General features: G+C 33.0%; 1 protein-coding gene across 1 annotated transcript in view; it reads left to right on the forward strand.

Annotated features, from left to right (window-relative positions):
• The window catches only part of eIF3e (eukaryotic translation initiation factor 3 subunit e), a 119,629-nt gene that overhangs the window by 30,578 nt on the left and 70,203 nt on the right, over nucleotides 1-18,848 (forward strand). The window contains exon 5 of the mRNA XM_090410758.1: nucleotides 9,406-9,448. Coding sequence (XP_090266884.1) covers nucleotides 9,406-9,448 — 43 coding nt within the window. The remainder of the gene's footprint in view (nucleotides 1-9,405; nucleotides 9,449-18,848) is intronic.

Raw genomic sequence — 18,848 nt, forward strand, 5'->3', positions numbered from 1 at the left:
TTAAAGGTCCCAGAAAAATGCTTCCTGCAAATGCTAAAGATTATGGTTTTCAGAACTATAATATAAGAAGATTTAAAAGGGTGTTATTAGGGAAACCCTATGAAATTACAAGTAAAAAGAGATATGGTTCTGTGATGATTATGAAAAAAAATTATAATTTGCAATTATTAATATTTTACAAAGGATTTTATGCATTAGAATACTTATTAGTTTCATAACCACATATGATTGACACTTGCCATATGTACATTTAAAAAAAAAAAATGAAGCTTTTTTTTTTTGGATTAAATTGTACTTATTAGAAACCTGATGCTTATGATTTTAATGGTATTGATTTAATTCACAAAATTTGTTTAAATTTACATTTTATTGTGTAAGCATCCTTGTTTCACTAATGACAGTGTGACAGCTATTATTAACTTCTCACTTGCCACATAGCTGAACACACTTGCGCATATGCAATGAAAGATCGATAGCTGGACTCAGAGAGTATTGTATCCAAGTAACTGATGCACAAGGAAGAAGGTGAAGAATGGAGTTTAAGTTCACATAAGACCTTATGACTAGAATAGCAAGTCTCTCTGAAAATAAATTTTGAAGACAAGGGGAATTCTATAGCTCCTTTATGGTACTATTATTTATAAAATAACAGTACCATAAAGGAGAATCTCAATAGACATTCTATTTCCACATGAAAAATGCTGAAGGGAAGTTTCCTTTTGTCTTAAAGATACAAGTGATATGATAAATTAATGGTTATTATTCAGAAACAAGGGCAGGAATTAGACAATTTTTAAAGCAGTGCAAATAAAGAAGAGTCTTTTGCTGATAACATTCTATTTGTATGACATCAAAAGAAATTGTTTTCACTAGTAAAAGAGGATCTTTCCTAATCTGAGATAAGACAATATACGTGCTTAGTGCAACAGAGTGAGGGAGAAGATATATGGATAGTATATACTAGATGAAGAATTACTGCATAGTCTTATAGACTATGCAGTAAGACTATTTGGACTCTTCGCATTTGGACTCTTCCCTTTACAGATGTAGCCGGTCTTTGTTGTACTTTGTTGTAATATTTGTTGTACTACTTATGAATGGAGTTCGCAGCAGGATACTCCTTTTTAGACTTTGTGCTATGGAGCTCCAAAACGCAAAAAGCATGCTCTGATCTACTCACCATCTTGTCTTTTTCTACAATGGTGAAATGCTTTAGTTTTATGTTTATTTAAATGAAAAAGGCATAGGGAACTAGATATATTACAAAAGACAGTGGTATGTCTAGTAAGGTTATTACAGATGAAGAGTTTTAGGTTAATGAAAGTATGCTCTGTACCAGTACCTTCTTTTTCATGTTATATTCATGAGAACATAGAAACATTTTAATTTTAAAAAATTAGCGACTTAGGAAAATGGTAATATTTCCATCTCTTAATAATGCTTAATAATAAATTAGTAGGTAATGCCAGAACATTTCTGAATACATCATCCTTTAAAAATTTTCTCCTATCAGAATTATCTAATGTTGGGAAGGAGCTAGGCCTTCACATCTGGAAAATCTGTTAGTGCTCAAGGTAATGAACTACTTTTGGGTATTGCCCATGATTTAAATATCCCTCCTGCAGAGAAATCCTCTTTAGAATAGTTACTATTTTATCAATTTATGCATGGCCTGTTAGTTTGAAAGAAAGAGCATACAAGAAAAAGATTAACAGTCTTGAACAATGCTATTAGCTTATCAAGGAAAGGGAGGAGAGACTTGAAGATATGTTTCGTTCTGTTCACACTAAACGGATACTCTGTTCAGTACAGTGATAGAAAGTGATTATACAGATAAAGGGAAAGGAGGGCAGTTTCAAAACTTTAATCTGCTGAGAGAAAGAAAAATGCAGAAACAGAAAAGAAAGCCACCAATAGAAAGAACTGGAAGGACATGGTGCTGCACCCTCTCACTGAGGAAGCTACATGAAGAAGAAGAAGAAGAAAGAGAAAGAAACAATCTAAGGAAATTTCAAGGAGTTTAACTATAATTGTTTCATAATCAGAAACCAAATTAAAATAAACAATAATAGGAGAATAAATGGCACTAAAAATATTTTTAAGTGAAGAAATAGTCACAGAGACCTATTGTGAATAGAAGGAACTTCTATTTAAGATGTTATCTGATTTATCAGTAATTTTAAGAATTCTCCAGATAATTAGTCTGTCTCTAACAATTCTAATGTTAATAACATAACAAAAAGGATGTTACGAGGTCTGTTCATTTTATCAAAGACTGTTAGGTTGGAGATAAATTTTATCATTAACATAAGAAATCTGAGAGCGAAGGAAAATTAAGAAACAAATATAATTCTAATGTGATATTGGCTAGAATAGAACTATCAAGGCAGCTGAACCTCATGAAAGTGAGTTTGATTTAGCTAGTTCTGCCAAGGATTATTGAGAGTGTATCTTGTAACAATATAAAATTTAATACCAAAGGATATTTTTGAAAACACCTTTATTTCAATCCCTTGTTTTCCTTTGAAAGTTTCTCATCAATTAATAATTCTTCTGCAGTCCTCTAGTCCAAAAAGTGCAGTTAATATTTCAGATTCATTTCTTGAAATGTCATGCTTTCTGCATCTAAGTTTTTTGGGTGGTACAGTATCCTTTTGTGAACTACAATACTGTTTTGACAGGACACCAGTTGACAAAGTAGAAGTACAAAAATCTAGCAGCTTTTAAAGATGCTGAGAACAGCCAAGATCAACTGTTAAGTATTGAGATTTTAAATACTGATAGGAAGAATACATTGAGAAAGGTAAAAGAGAACTTAATGGAGAATTCACCAAAATTAACATCCACTATTGAAGAAAGGGAAAGAATTGCAAATCAGGTTTTGAAATTTTTTTTTTTTTTTCAAAAGTTTTCCCCAAGGATATGCTGTGTTCAGCTGTTTTATTGATTTAAGAAAGCTTTTGACAACAGACTGTGGATTGTAATGAGATCAGTTGGAATACCTGAGCATCTAATTCTCTTGATAAAAGAACTGAATAAATAGAATAACACATGCCACAGTAAATATCTTTTTATTATGTAAATATTTCATCTTATATCATCAGTATAACTAGCAAACAACAATCAGAATTGAATTAAAAAAACAGTAATGTGCATGCTTAAATTGTAATCCCTCTAAATATAGTCTCATGTTCATTGATTAAAAACTACTGGGCTGAAATTAAAATAAAAATATAGCAGAAAAAAATTATTGAATATAGAGTTAAGGATAACAATTTCCCAAACTTTTGGAATAGTGAGATGGTCATTTCGATTAAGATTAGATCTTTGAAATAAGGCTTCAGTGCTTTCACAAATGAATAAGAGTTCTGAACTCTGCTCATTTCTACAAAAAATCAACACCCTGCATCCTTGTATCAAGTTCACACTAGAAAAGGAATCATCAATCAGTATGTAGATGTCCAGCACAAACAAGATGGATCCATTTCCACTTCCGTCTACTGAAAACCAACTTTTTCAGGTTGTTATATCCATAATACATCAACTCACCATCCATCTCAAAAATATAGTATCATAAAATCTTTAGTATCCAGAGCAAACAAGATTTGTTCTTCTGAAGAATCCCTAAAAGAAGAATTAGAAATTATCAAAGAAACAGCCTTACTAAATGGATATAATCCAATAACAACCCAAAAAATAATTAATTCTACAAACTTGTCTGGATTGATTCTACAAATCAACCCTGACAAGAAGCCCACAGGACTCCTATTCCATATATTAAAGCATCTCTGAACGTGTGGCAAAAATTATGAGAAAATATCAACTCATTGCTACCCACAAACCCATCAACCAAATTCACAACTTTTGTTACCTTCTCCAAAAGACAAACTCTCCAATGATGCTACCTGGCGTATGCCAAGTACCATGTTTGTGTAACTTGCCTTACCATGGACAAGCAGAAAGTCTATAAATAAACATATCTCTGAACATCAAGACCATATCCGCCTTATCAGACTTCACAAATCTGGCCTTTGCGCAGCATAACATGGAATCAAAAATGCTAACCACAGGATCCAATAGAACAATGCCCAAGTTAATACGTAGATCCATATATAAACATGAACAGTTATATAAAGAAAGTCCTTAATCAAAATGACTGTCTCACTATTCCAAAAGTTTGGGAAATTGTTATCCTCAACCGTATTCAATAATATTTATCTGCTATATTTTATTTTAATTTAAGTAATTTTAATTTCAGCCCAGTAGTTTTTAATCCATGAACACACGACTGTATGCGTAAAGGGATTCCAATTTAAGCATGCGCATTACTGTTTTTTTGAATTCAATTCCTATTGTTGTTTGTTAGTTGTACTGATGATGTCTTATGATACACAAGGTGAAACATTTACACAACAAAAAAGTTATTTACTGTGGTATATATGTTATTCTATAGATATGGATACCCCACAGGTTTTCACTATATTAAAAAAAGAGAGAGAACTGCATAACAACCAAGAAGCTTCAGTAGAAACATTCTTTGGAAAGACAGACGGTGTTTGAGTGGAAAAAGGGTTGTATACTGTCACCCTATCTTCTTAATATTTATAGGGAATATGTTGTGAGAATAGTTAACTTAGACTAATCTTAATTCAAGCTGAGTTTAAGTTAACTATTCTCACAAAATAAATGATTTAAGATATGCAACTGATACAATCCTCATAGCAGAAAAACTAAGGAAGATCTAGAGGAGCTGATTCTATCGGTTAAGAGGGAAAGCAATAAAGCCAGGCTTAATTTAAACATTGGTGAAAAAAAGTGATGGCTTCTGCCAATTTGAATGAATTTATGATAAAGGGAGATAAAATATAAAACAAAGTTATGATTTACTTGAGCCCAGAATAAATGGGAATTGTGAAGAAATTAAAAGAAAGAAAGATAGCCTTTGGGGGGGGGAGATCTTTGTTAAACCTGACAAAAATTATGAGAGATAAAGGTGTGGGTAAAGCCATGAAAGTTAGAAATGTTAAAGCAATGGTATTTCCTGTAGTGGTGTATAGATGTGAAAGCTGGATTATTAAGAAAGACAGAAAGCGAATTGCTTCATTTGAATTATGGGTGTGGAGTAGGCTATTAAGAATTTCTTTGACTGCAAGAATGATTAATCTGATTAGGTCATAAAATTAATAAAGCAGGAATTATGTCAACCCACTCAAGTGTAGAAGGTATAAACTTTCTGCTAAAAACTTCTAAAACAGTTAAAACAAATTGGTAATTTATTGCATGTTAAATATTTATAGGAAATTTATTCCAAACTGTTCAGAACAATCAAGACTGTTAATGTGTTTAACAAAGAAGAATGCTTGATTCAAATAACATGGCACTCACATCATCATATGAAACTAAATTTGGCAAAGCTTTTTATCTCTGTTGATAAAGAGAGGTATCAACAGAAATATCCAGTACAGCTGTATTAGAGCAAAAATAGAAGATTTTAAACCAGTTGCTTTTATAAGCAGGAAATTGTAGATCTGGAATTAAAGTTATTCAACTTTAGAAAAGGAGGCACTGCAATAATCTTCCTATTGAGAAAACTCAGATATTTGTTCAGGATAATACATTAAAGTAAGATCCGATCACCAGCCTTTGTTATTCCTAACAACCATGAAAGATAAAAATCATTAGATGGGCATTGGAATTTCAGGAATATAATATTGATCTTTTATTCCATGAAGAAGAAATCTTAAAATAGTAGATGTTGTGTTTAGACCTTTAGGAATCAACCTAAAGGTCTAAAGGTTGATTCATATAACCTTTTGAATCAACATGAAAAGAGGCTCCAGATTCATGTGCCATAGATAAGGTAGATAAGGAACCATGCTCACATATCTAGGAAAAGGATCAGATTGTTCAATCTCAGAAAATTGATCCTATATTAAGATTTATTTATGAAGCAGTATTGATAGGTGAAATGCATTTTGCAACTTTGAGAACTTAGATTGAGATAAGGATGGATGATTCCAATCCAGAAAATGGAAAAAGGAAGGAAGGTAGGTCGAAAGTGAAAATATTGGCACAAATTCAGATGATACTGTGGATCATGTACACTTTCCATGATTCTGATTTGGCAAGTCACCAAGAATTTTTCTAGAACTTTGCACGGAATAAAAGATAGCCCTACCACCTAACTTACTTTCATTCAAAAGTCCTTGTAAAAGAACATGAACAATGGAAGATGCAGAAAACCTTATCAAGGTCCAAGACAGGGTTGAAACTCAGTTCTTTGCAACCAACACTCATTGTTATTAATGACAACTACAGACACTTTGAAGATTAATAAATGTCTTATTTGTTTTTTGTGGTAGTGTGCTTAATACCATTTAACCTAAGATGAATAACTTCAAATACATAATATTATTGACTAATTTATTTTGACTATTATTGACCTAATATATATATATCATCATCATGCGTATCAAAGATTTAAGCCTAGCATGGTCTGTTCCGACCTTAGAAGTCATCATTTAAGAGGATGTCTTGGTTTTCTTTTTCTTAATGGCTTGTACTTTAAGGCTTGTTCTGGTAATCTTCTGTTTTCATTCTTAGAACATGTTCCATCCATTTATGTTTATATATTTTAATTTTTTCTATTACTGGTGCTTGGTTTAATTCGTTCATAATTTCTTTTGTGATCAATTGGGTTTACTTAGCAGTTTTTCTCATAAACTTCATTTCTGCTGTTATTAATCTTTTTGTTTTATTGTGCAGACCTCGCTTCTATACATTAAGACTGGTAGGGCTAATGTATTGTATACTTTTAGTCTGGTTTGTTTTTGAACTAGGTTTGGTTTAAATATAGAGTTAATTACACCTGTTATTTTAAAATATTTTGCAATTTTTACGTTTATATCTTTTTCATTTTCATATGTGATCATACATCCTAGGTAGTTAAATGAATTCACCTGTTCTAAGATCTTGTTATCTATTACTATTTTAGTTCTTTCTGGATCTTGTCCTTTAAAGTCCATAGTTTTTGATTTTTCTGTTGATATTATCATACCATAATCCTTGGCTATCTCATTTAGATCTAAAATAGCTTTCTGTAAGTTATCTTCAGAATTTGTAATTATTATTTGGTCGTAGGCAAAGAGGAGAGTGTTTAAGTTTGCTGTAGGAGAAAGTTTAATTCCTTAATGTAAATTTTTATTTCATTTTATTATTTCATTTGAGTAGATATTAAAAAGAGTTGCTGAGAGGGGACATCCCTGTCGGAGCCCTTGGTTTATCTCTCTCGTATATGATAGCTCGTGATTTAATCTTATTTGTATTTGATTATTTTCATATATACTAGTGATAGCTTTTAGGATATTATTGTATTTGTGTTTCTTTTAATATGTTAAATAATATGTTTCTTTTAACTTTGTCAAATGCTTTTTCAAAGTCAATAAATGCAATACGTGTTTCTAAATTGTATTCTCTTCTTTTGTCTATTATTAATTTTAGGCAAAAGGCCGGGTCTATACGTGATCATCCTTTTCTAAATCCATTCTGTATTTCTAGAATAAAGTTTTCGGAATATTTCATTAGTTTGCTATTTAAGATTCTGCTATATATTTTGTAACAGAAATTTAGTATACTGATACCTCTATAGTTTTTAGGGTCATCTCTATTACCTTTTTTAAAGATAGGAATCACAATTGATTTTTTCCACTATTGGGGGGATACGAATTGAATAAATGTTATTTAAAAACAATAAGAGTCTTTCTTTGAATCTTGTTCCTGCATATTTATATAGTTCTGAAGCTAGCTTATCTTCTCCAGGTGATTTTCCGTTTCTTTCAGGCTGATTTCTAATTCTTCTTTAGTTATTTCCTTTGCATTTTCGTTAATTGTTTGCCAGTTGTCTTTTTTAAAATATTTGTCTGTCCACAGTTCTGTGTAGTAATTTAGAAATTCTTCTAATTTCAATTGAATTTTTAATTTTATGTTTTCTTTGGTATCTGCATTTAAGTGTTTCAAAATCTTATATACATTGGGTCTTATTTTATATAAATCATGTTCTAAATTAGAAACAAATTTGTTCCATGATTCTCTGTCTTTTTCTGAATTCTCTTTTAGCTATGGCTCTTATTCTTTTATATTCTATTTCATCTTCTAATCTTTTACTGCTTAACCATTTGTGATAGGCTTCTTTTTTATTGTTGATTATTTCTTTGATTGTATCACCCCAGATCTTCAATTTTTTCCTTTTATTGAATATTTTGGTCTTTCCTAAGCTTTCATTTGCTGCTGCATTTAGTATCGTTTTTAAATTAAGCCATTCTATTTCTTCATTTTGTTTTATTTTATCTAGTATTGGTTAATTCTTTGTTCATATAGCCATTTTACATTTGTGTCATTCAATAGTCTAGTTTTATAAACAAATGTTTCAAATTTTCTTTCTGTTCTTGTTACTTGTAGCCATTTAGGTGGTAATCTTATTTTTATTTTAACAAGGAAGTAGTCACTGCTTATTTCATATCCTATGTGAACTCTAACATCTAGTGAAAATTTTGATGTCTTTTCATTTAATATGAAGTAATCTAATATTGATTTCCATCCTCTTGCTGCCCAAGTATATTTATGTGTCTTTATGTTTATAGAAGGAATTCATTATTTTTAGGTTATTATAAACTACAGAGTCAATCAATTTTTTACCATTCCTGTTTAGAGTATGTTTTCCATGTATTCTTATATTACTATTACTTTTCGTGTTTCCAATTCTTGCATTTAAGTATTTAAGTCTCCTGCTAAAATTGCGTAATCATTTTTATTTTATTATATATGTTTTGTAGCTGATTATGAAAATTAATATTATCCCATTCTCTTCCTTCTTCTGGGGCATATAAACCAATTATTGTTAAATAGCCTCTATCTATTTTTATTCTAGCTTCTATTATTCTTTCATTCCATAATTTATAATGTTTTAACTGTTTTGAAAGGGAATTATGAATCCAAATCATGACTCCTGCTTGTTTGGTACCTAATATATATATATAGACAGGTTAATACTTAACCTGTATACTTGTTTATTTGGATGTGCATATGTGTACATATGATTCTGCTGACTTATATGATTAAAATCTCATGGACCATTTAGTTCTGGAATTGACTGGATAAATTCCAGACACAGAGAAGAGGAACCTACTAGAAAAGGTTCCTCTTGTCTGTGTCTAGAATTGATTGTATGAGTAATGGCAGGTCATTAGTCATAGGTTGAGAATGATTTGATTCTGTTGACATAAATGAAATATTTTAATAAGTGCAGGCAATGTTTTTGATAAATGTGTAGATTTATAAATAATTAATTTAGAAGTTTTTATTTCCATTTTAATTAAAATTTGATTTATCTATGGTCTATTTTTCCAGAGACAGCCGCCAGCTGGTAGAATTTTTAGTTGAAAAGTATAATGTAAGTATATTTTTCATTCATGAAAACTTGTGATTTCTTATAATAACAATGAGAGCGTATGTTTAGATTATAGTTGTTTTGGGTATGTTCTGTATTTTATATATTATTGATATCCCATTGGAATTAACAGGTTTCCACTGTTTTACTTTGTCTTGGTTGAAAAAATAAATTATGCTGCATTAGGGTTCATGCTATTTTAAGTAGTATGACTTGTCCAATAATTGTATGCTCATATCTCTAATGAAAATAACTTATTCATGCTTGAGCTGTTATAAAAATTGAAATGAATAAACAGTGAATAAATAGTCAATGAGATTCATTGCACTTGTGTGGCATTTCTTATGTAGGCCAGACAGGAAGATCAGGAGAGAGATCTGCATGTCTGAACATGTAAAAGACATTGAAAAAAGAAGAGAGCATAAATCAGGCCTGGCATTCCACACAATCACTACTGGCCATCAAGTACTTTGGAAACAAACATAAATGTCATATATTGATAACTGTTTCACAAGAAAATTTAAAGAAGCCTCACAAATGCTTAGGGTCCCTAAACAATACAATAAAAATCAAGGCTTAATTTTACATCAAGTATGGTCTGCTTTCATCAAAAATTTAACTGCCACAGACCTAGGATATAGCATGCGTGATAGCAACAACTAGCAATGTTCCAGCATACATATACAGTAACAAATTTATCATTTGTATTCTGGTTTATGAATTATTTAACAGTTTTTGAAGTTATCAAAAAGGTCTAATGTGTAATTAATTGTTAATAGGCTTTTGTTGTGTAAAACTTTTATGTATGTACCACTACCCCTGATGATGTGTCTTACAATACACAAAACTTGTTCGGTTTTAATTGCTTATTTTAATAAACTCCTTATATTACAATATGGTCTCAATACTAAAAACTTCCTACAGAATAAAGTCTTATTTTACTGGAAGAAATATAGTTCTGTTAAGAAAATCCATATACCGCACAATAGTTATTATTGCATTCAGAACGCTCTCCCCGCCCCTCCCCTCCCTTCTCATATGTAGCAGCATAGATTAAATAACTTAGTATGACATAGTTTGCATTCAGTGACTAATCAGTATTGGGCTGCATCATCAGTGCTTTGTATATCAAATGATTGTGTCAGATATCAATGTTTCAAGTTTTTATTCCCTGTTTGCATTTATTAGTAGCAAGCAGATAGATGTTGACTGTTATATAAGTATTGATAGATTGATTTTCCTCTTTTATATTACCTATATTGTTGTGATAAAAAGAAGGCAACGGGAAACCACCTTGCTCATAATCAACTCCCTAGTATGGTAGCATATAGCTACTTCCACCAGCCGTATGGCTGAGGGAATAGGATAAATGAAAAATGTCAAAAAGAATGAAAAGTAAAATTAATGTGTGACAAAATCACTACAGGAGTGGATATGTAAAGAGGAAAGCCTCACCCTCTCTCGCTCTCTCCTTTTATGCATTTAGACTTCATAACAATTAATGCATCCAAACTTCACTTGGTCTCTGCTTTATCACAGAAGAGATACTGAGGTTAGCTCTGCTTTCAAGATAGTAAAGGGGTGTGCTGAAACTTTCAACTAAGTTTGTTCATAAGAGCAAACTTGATGTTGACCTACTGTGAACATGACTGCAAGTTTTTATGTCACTTGATGAATAGGTTCTGTTTGTTGAGTAATAATTTTTAATTACTCCATTTTAATGAGTAATCCATAGGGACTGCTCCTTATTTAGTGATTAAACTAAAAGCCTCAGGCAGAACATGATTTCAGTTTACCCAGTCTGATAAGTAGTTATTAAATTATTATTGGTTAGGAGGTGAATTTCTTTGCCCAGTGTGAAATCACTACCCTGCTTATTGAAGGGGCCTCCATTATTCAGTAAATATCAATTATGCCCTTTCGTTGGAAAGAGTAGAACTCTCACAGCACCCATCTATAAATAAGGAAATAAAACAATATGAAAACTAAAGAGGTAATTTTGCAACTAAATTTTTCTGGTAAGATATATGCAAGCATACTTGAGAAAAGGATAAGAAAAATTGTGGAAGAGAAGCTTGGAGAAGAACAAGCTCGGTTTAGGCCAAATAGTTTGTTCAGTTTTTCACTTTAAGACAATCATCATCAAATTCCTGACATGTACCATCAAGGGATGTACAGGATATGATAGTACTACATGAAAAATTTACATCATTATTAACTTCCTATCTACAATTTTCCTCCAAATCAATCTGTTACCTGTCAAGGCTCCAACATTGTCAGATCTTAATTAAAAATAAAATTAGACTGGGATATATTGAATTTATATAATTTTGTACTTGTTTATGTTTCTTTCTTGACCTGTTTTTTATCACCTTATGTATGTCCAGACGAAGCCAACAGTCAAGTTGACAAAACTAGTTGGCTTAATGTGTTATTAAAATCTTCGGCCAATATATCCCAGTCTAATTTTATTATTGAATTCAAGTAGGTGGTCGAAAAAAATAGAATTAAATTATTCAGATCTTATATTTCTATCTTCTAAGGCACTTTTTACTATATCAATCCACCTATATCAGGGTCTTCCTCTGGGTCTTTTTCCTGCCAACCTGGCAGAGAACACTTGTTTTGCTAATCTTTCCTCCCCCATTCTGTTTAAGTGACCATACCACCTTAGATTACCTCTGCTAACACATTCCTGGATGCTAACCATCTCAAGTTCTTTCCTAATATCCTTGTTTTTAATATGATATTGCCATTGATGCCATCTGTTCATGCCCCTAATCTTTCTCTGGACTCTCATATAATAGCAGTCTCTAGTCTTTGGTCAAGTGTTTTACTTCTGACCCAGCTCTCAGATCCATAAGTTAAAACTGGTTTGAACACTGTCTTGTATATAGCTAATTTGGTGTTCTGACTAATTTCTCTCTTATTCCATATAAATTCATTCAGTTGACTTCCTACCATACCAGCTTTGTTGATTCTGTTGTCTATTTTCATATTTAATTTACCATCTTCACTATAATTCATGCCTAAGTAGCTGAAATGTTTTAGTTGTTCTATAGGTTCTCCATTCACAATACAGTTGATATTTTCAATGTTTCTGCCTATTTTCATTATCTTTGTCTTGTTATTGCTGACCTTCATAAAATATCTATTACAACAGTTATTCAATTTAGTCACGGAATCTTCCAGACTTGTAGTGGATTTATTTAGAAGTATAACATCATCTGCATAAAGCAAAGATCTAACATTAACATCTCAAATTGTGATATCAGGTTTAATACCACGTTCCACTTTCCTTCATAGTGTGATCCATATAAAGATAATGAATAACAGAGGGGATAATACACATCCTTGTCTGATACCACATTTAACATTAAACCATCTTCCTGTACTACCTTCAATTGTAACTGCTGACTTACAACTGAAATAAAGACTAAGTATTGCTTGATATAATGCCTCATTGACACCATATAACTGTAACATTTTGAATAGCTTCTCTCTTGGCACATTGTTATATGCCTTTTCCAGATCTACAAAACTTAAATACAGATCTTTGTTATATTCCCATGATTTCTCAAGTATTTTGTTGTAAAGTGAAAATCTGATCCTCACTGCCTCTGTTTGGCTTGAATCCAGCTTGTTCTTCACCAAGCTTTTCTTGCACAATCTTTCTCAACTGCTTCTCCAAGTATACGTGCGTAAATTTTACCAGGAACAGTCAGTAGAGAAATACCTCTGTAATTCTCACATTCAGTTTTTATATATGGGTACTATGAGAGCTGTACTCCAATCATCCGGAATTCATTCCTGTGTCCAGGCCTTCTGAACTATGCAGTGCACCCATTGTAAGACTTTTATACCTCCATACTTGAGCATTTCAGGTTGAATATTATCTACTCCAGCTGCATTTCCACATTTCAGGCTTTTAATGGCTTTTTCTACTTCAAGTATGGAGGGATATGTATTTCTCATTGCATGGTCAGTGTTTTTTTACCACTGTGCTGTTATTGATTGTTTCATTTAGCAATTTTTTCTCCAGTTTTCATATCACTTTTATGATCTCAATTTCTTTTTACAGCACTCTTTCCTATGTTTATGAGTTTCTTCAACAACCTCCAGAATATCTTGCCACCTTCTTGATATTTTTTCTATGTTCTTACCAAAGTCTTCCCATGACTTTTGTTTAGCTAGTTTTACACAGTGTTTAGCTTTCTTACATTTGTCCATATATTCTCTAAGAGCACAAGCTGACTTATATGCCAGGAACTTTTGATATGCTTTCTTCTTTTTCTTCACTGCCTCTTTAACTTCCTGTGTCCACCATGGAGTTCTGATTTTTCTATCCTTGCAGACAACCTCACCACATGCCTCTCTGGCTGAATCAATCAATGTTATCTTTAGATCTTGCCTCTGAATCGCCAAGGTTTGATTGCTGTTCTCAAGCTCTTTCATTTTTTCTTGAATAATCTTTGTGTATTTTAGTGTACAGTTTGCATCTGAGAGCTGCTCAACGTTTATTCACTTTAAAACTTTCTTACATGTTCTTTTTTTCAATATGAAATTCAATTTTATCCTGCTCAAGACTAAATGGTGATCACTTCCAATTTCAAATCCTCTGTACACTCTAGTGTCTTGCACCAGAGAGAAAACTTCAATATCAACAATAACAGTGAATGAGACTTTTCTTATTCTTTAAGACAAACAGTTGAGAAATAATGGAAATATAATAAGGATCTCTATTTAAGTTTTGTAGATTTCGAAAAGGCATGCAACAAAGTTTCCAGAGGAAAGCTTTTCAAAAAATAAATATCATACAGAGCGATGTACAATCCTATATTTTAGTTGCAAGTTACAATTGAAGGAAATAAAGAAAGATAGTTTGATATAAAATTATGTTTATATCCTGACAGCATGACATAGAAGACAGCGTGCACAAGCTGGCACGCTGTCTTCTATCATCCATATCAGGAATGCACAAACTTGTTAAGGCCGAGGGCTGCTTAGTTCCACTGTTACTTATGGGAGGGCCGCCAAAAAAAACTTAAAAGTTATCTAATATATATTGTTTATTTTATTTATCATCATCATCATCAAATTCCTCACATGTAACCTCAAGGGGTGTAAAGGGTAGGATAGTACTACATGAAAAATTTACATCATTACTAACTTCCTATCTACAATTTTTCTCCAAATCAGTCTGTTACTTGTCACGACTCCAACATTATCAGATCTTATATTTCTGTCATTTAAGGCACTTTGTACCATATCAATCCACCTATATCTTGGTCTTCCTCTGGGTCGTTTTCCTGCCAACCTGGCAGAGAACACTTGTTTTGCTAATCTTTTCTCGCCCATTCTGTTTAAGCGACCATACCACCTGAGATTAGCTCTGCTAACATATTCCTAGATGCTGACAATGTCAAGTTCTTTCCCAATATCCTCATTTTTAATATGATATTGCCACTGATGCAATCTGTTCATGCCTCTAATCTTTCTCAGGACTCTCATATCTGCGGTCTCTAGTCTTTGGTCAAGTGTTTTACTTCTGACCCAGCTCTCAGATCCATAAGTTAAAACTGGTTTGAACACTGTCTTGTATACAGCTAATTTAGTGTTCCGACTAATTCTCTCTTATCCCATATGAATTTATTTAATTGACTGCCTACTGTACCAGCTCTCTTGATTCTGTTGTCTATTTCCATATTTAATTTACCATCTTCAGTAAAAATCGTGCCTAAGTAGCTGAAATGTTTTACTTGTTCCACAGGTTCCCCGTTCACAACACAGGTGACATTTTCAACAATTCTACCTGTTTTCATTGTCTTTGTCTTTTTATTGCTGACCTTCATACCATATCTATTACAACAGTTATTCGATTTAGTAAGGGAATCTTGCAAACTTGTAGCGGATTTATTTAGAAGTATAACATTGTCCGCATAAACCAAAGAGCTGACATTAACATCTCGAATTCTGAAATCATATTTAATACCACTTTCCTTCATAATGTGATCCATATAGATAATGTATAAGTGACCATACCACCTGATAGAGGGGATAATGTACATCCTTGTCTCACACCAGATTTAACATTAAACCATCTTCCTGTACTTCCTTCAATTCTAACTGCTGACTTACAACTCAAATTAAGTATTGCTTGATATAATGCCCTATTATCACCATATAACTGTAGCGTATTGCATAGCTTCTCTCTTGGCACCTTGTCATATGCCTTTTCCAGATCGGCAAAATTAAATACAGATCTTCGTTATATTCCCATGCTTTCTCAACTATCTGTCGTAAAGTGAAGATCTGGTACTGAATCCAGCTTGTTCTTCAGCAAACTTTTCTTCCACAATTCTTCTCAACCGTTTCTCAAGTATACTTGCATAGATCTTGCCAAGAACACTCAGTAGGGCACATTCAGTTTTATATATGGGTACTATTAGAGCTCTACTCCAATCATCAGGAATTCGTCCCTCTGTCCAGGCTTTCTGAACTATGCAGTGCAGCCACTGTAAGACTTTTATACCACCATACTTCAGCATTTCTGGTCGAATATCATCTGCTCCTGCTGCCTTTCCACATTTCAAGCCTTTGATGGTTTTTCCATACTTCAAGTATGGATATGTATTCCTGACTGTATGCCTGTTGAGTGTTTTTTACCACTGTGCTATCACTGCTTGTTTCATTTAGCAATTTTTCGAAGTAATTACTCCATACTTCAAGGATATCTTTTCAAGGAAATCAAGGAAAAGAAGGGGTAGCCATAGTACCCCTTCTTTTCAAGGGAAAGAAGGGGTACTATGGCTACCCCTTCTTTTCCTTGATTGTCATTGCCTGAATATAACATTTTGTATTTATTGCTGAAAAAGATCTCACCAGTTTTTGTCTTTATTGTTTCAGTCACCCCTATTATGTCGATCTGGTAATTATCTAATTCCTCAGCCAGCTCCATTTCTTTGCCATTAAGACTTCTTATGTTGATAGTACCGATCTTTATCTTCTGGTAATGTTGAGTTGGGTGTGTTTTTGGATTTGTTCCAGTAGCAGACTTTTCGCTGTTCACCTTGGTTCCCTGGCGAAAACAACAGAGGCCTTGTTTAACCGGGCGATACCCCCAGCCCGCATGAAATTTTGTCATGTTGTACCATCATTTTGTATTTTGGTTTAAGCCAATAAGAATACAATTTGGTTGGCCTAAATCCCAAATTGCCAGCCCATCCTCGTTCGTTCAGTATGCAGGTAGATACCCAACAGGGTGCACCTCGAGAAAGTGAGGACTGGACATTAGGTCAGAAGCCCTGGTCGGTTCTTCGCATTCCTTTAAAGCCTATGTGGAGGTCTCCTGTAAAAAAGTTCATACATTCTATTTCTGATTTATACACATACATCATACAATTGAGTATTCTAATTCCTTCATTGTAATAATTTCTTTTAGTCTTGATATTTCCAAAGTTAATTCGTCTTTGATATCCTCATTAGTTTTTAAAATGGCATGATTCTGTTCACTGGAGCAAGCCTTCTTGGTGTAAAAAAAAGTAGAAAAAGATATCCTTGAAGTATGGAGTAATTACTTCGAAAAATTGCTAAATGAAACAAGCAGTGATAGCACAGTGGTAAAAAACACTCAACAGGCATACACTAAATACGAGGCTAATCTTCTTGAATGGCAGGCAATCTCAAGTAGAGTGATGTGGGCAAATATCAGAATGGGGAACTGGACAATGAGACTTATTTGTGCCTATGGTCCCACAGAAAGTTCTACTAAGGTAGAAATGGAGGAATTTTTTGAGTCTTTAGAGAAAGCAACTGACACAATGTAAAAGGAAATGATTGTCAGACATACAAAAATATTTTGGGAAAATTTAGAGAAAAGAACAAAGCTAATAAAAATGGCAAATACATGTGGGATTTCTGCTCAGGACATGGACTGGTTATTACTAACACCATGTTCCAACTTAAAAATGTGCACAAATTCACATGGAGAGAAGAGGCAAGGAATAAGAAAAGTCTCATTGACTATGTTATTGTTGAGAGTGGTGTTTTCTCTATATTTTTGGTGGGTAGCCAATGGCTACTATCCCAAAAAAATATAGAGAAAATTATTTGTTCAATGATTTTCTCTAACCTCCCTCCAAAAAAAATTGGAAACTTACAAACCACACCCCCCCCCCCCCACAACAAGGATTACTCTAAATCCATCACCATTCCCAAGGCACCTCAGAAAAAATTACCAAAATCGTAAAAAAACATGACTTGACCTCCTGTTACAGACCATACAGAAAATTGGCATCCCTTATCCACTCCACTAAAGACCAACCACTTCCCTTAGACCTACCTGGTGGATACTAGGTCCCTTGCAGCTATAAACTGTCTTACTTTGGCCAAACAGGCAGGACAGCGAATATCAGAATTTCGGAACACAAGGACTACATCCGTTTTCATAAGTACAGCCATTCTGGTCTTGCAGACCATGCTCTGGATACATGCCACAGAATACGGTGGAAGAAAGCTAGTAATATACCATAGCAAATACAAATTCAAAAGACTATTTATAGAATCAGCCACAGCCCTAAGAAACTCTCCAAACCTCAACAAATTTGGTTGTGTGAGACTGCCCCAAATTTGGAGGCTTACGTCAGCAGACCTTCAGCACAACGGCCAAGATCACTTACTTAGCCCATTGGGGGGGGGGGGGGGGGACATCATCAGTTCTTTAGGAGAACAACAATAGCTTCATCACTTCATTCTCAGTTACTGTGTTGTAGTGCCTATGTGCATGTGCCTTTTTTGTAAGTTCCTTTTGAAGATGGCAACGTGACGTTATCGAAATATCGGAAATATTTATTAAAGTGTAATTTAATTGCACTTTAATAAAAACTAAGGTGTCAATTCCTTAAGTGATTTAGTAATGATGGTACAAATTAACTGAATATTGAATCCAACATTATTTCATAGCTGAATATAAAAACTATAAGAGTTTCGTGCCGAATATATACAAACTAAAAGTTTTGGCGGATGCAAGCATAAGCACCTTCTGTTGCTTATGCTTTGGGAGAGAATTTTTATGCTCTGGGAGAGAATCAAATTTTTTTTTTTTTTTCAATAGGATTTTCCATTTATCAAAATAAGTACTTACAATTAAAATGGAAACCACAATTGAACAACTTTTTTACAGGAGAAAAGTGGACAAAAGGAGTTTCAGAGATGAAGGCGTTTTGCTTGTTGCACATGAGGCTCATGTAAGCTCCAGATCAGTTTCCTTAGTATTTTCCATAATGTAAAGCACATCTCTTAGAGGACATGTATGATAAATAAGCCTTGGCTCTCTATTTCAGTAATACATGATGGTTTATTTATTTTCAGTTACAATCTAGAAATTATTGAACAAAGAATAAAA

Source organism: Typopeltis vanoorti, chromosome 20, assembly GCF_054136105.1.
Source record: "Typopeltis vanoorti isolate ZY-2024b chromosome 20, IOZ_Tvanoo_1.0, whole genome shotgun sequence".
NCBI classification, from domain to species: domain Eukaryota; kingdom Metazoa; phylum Arthropoda; class Arachnida; order Uropygi; family Thelyphonidae; genus Typopeltis; species Typopeltis vanoorti.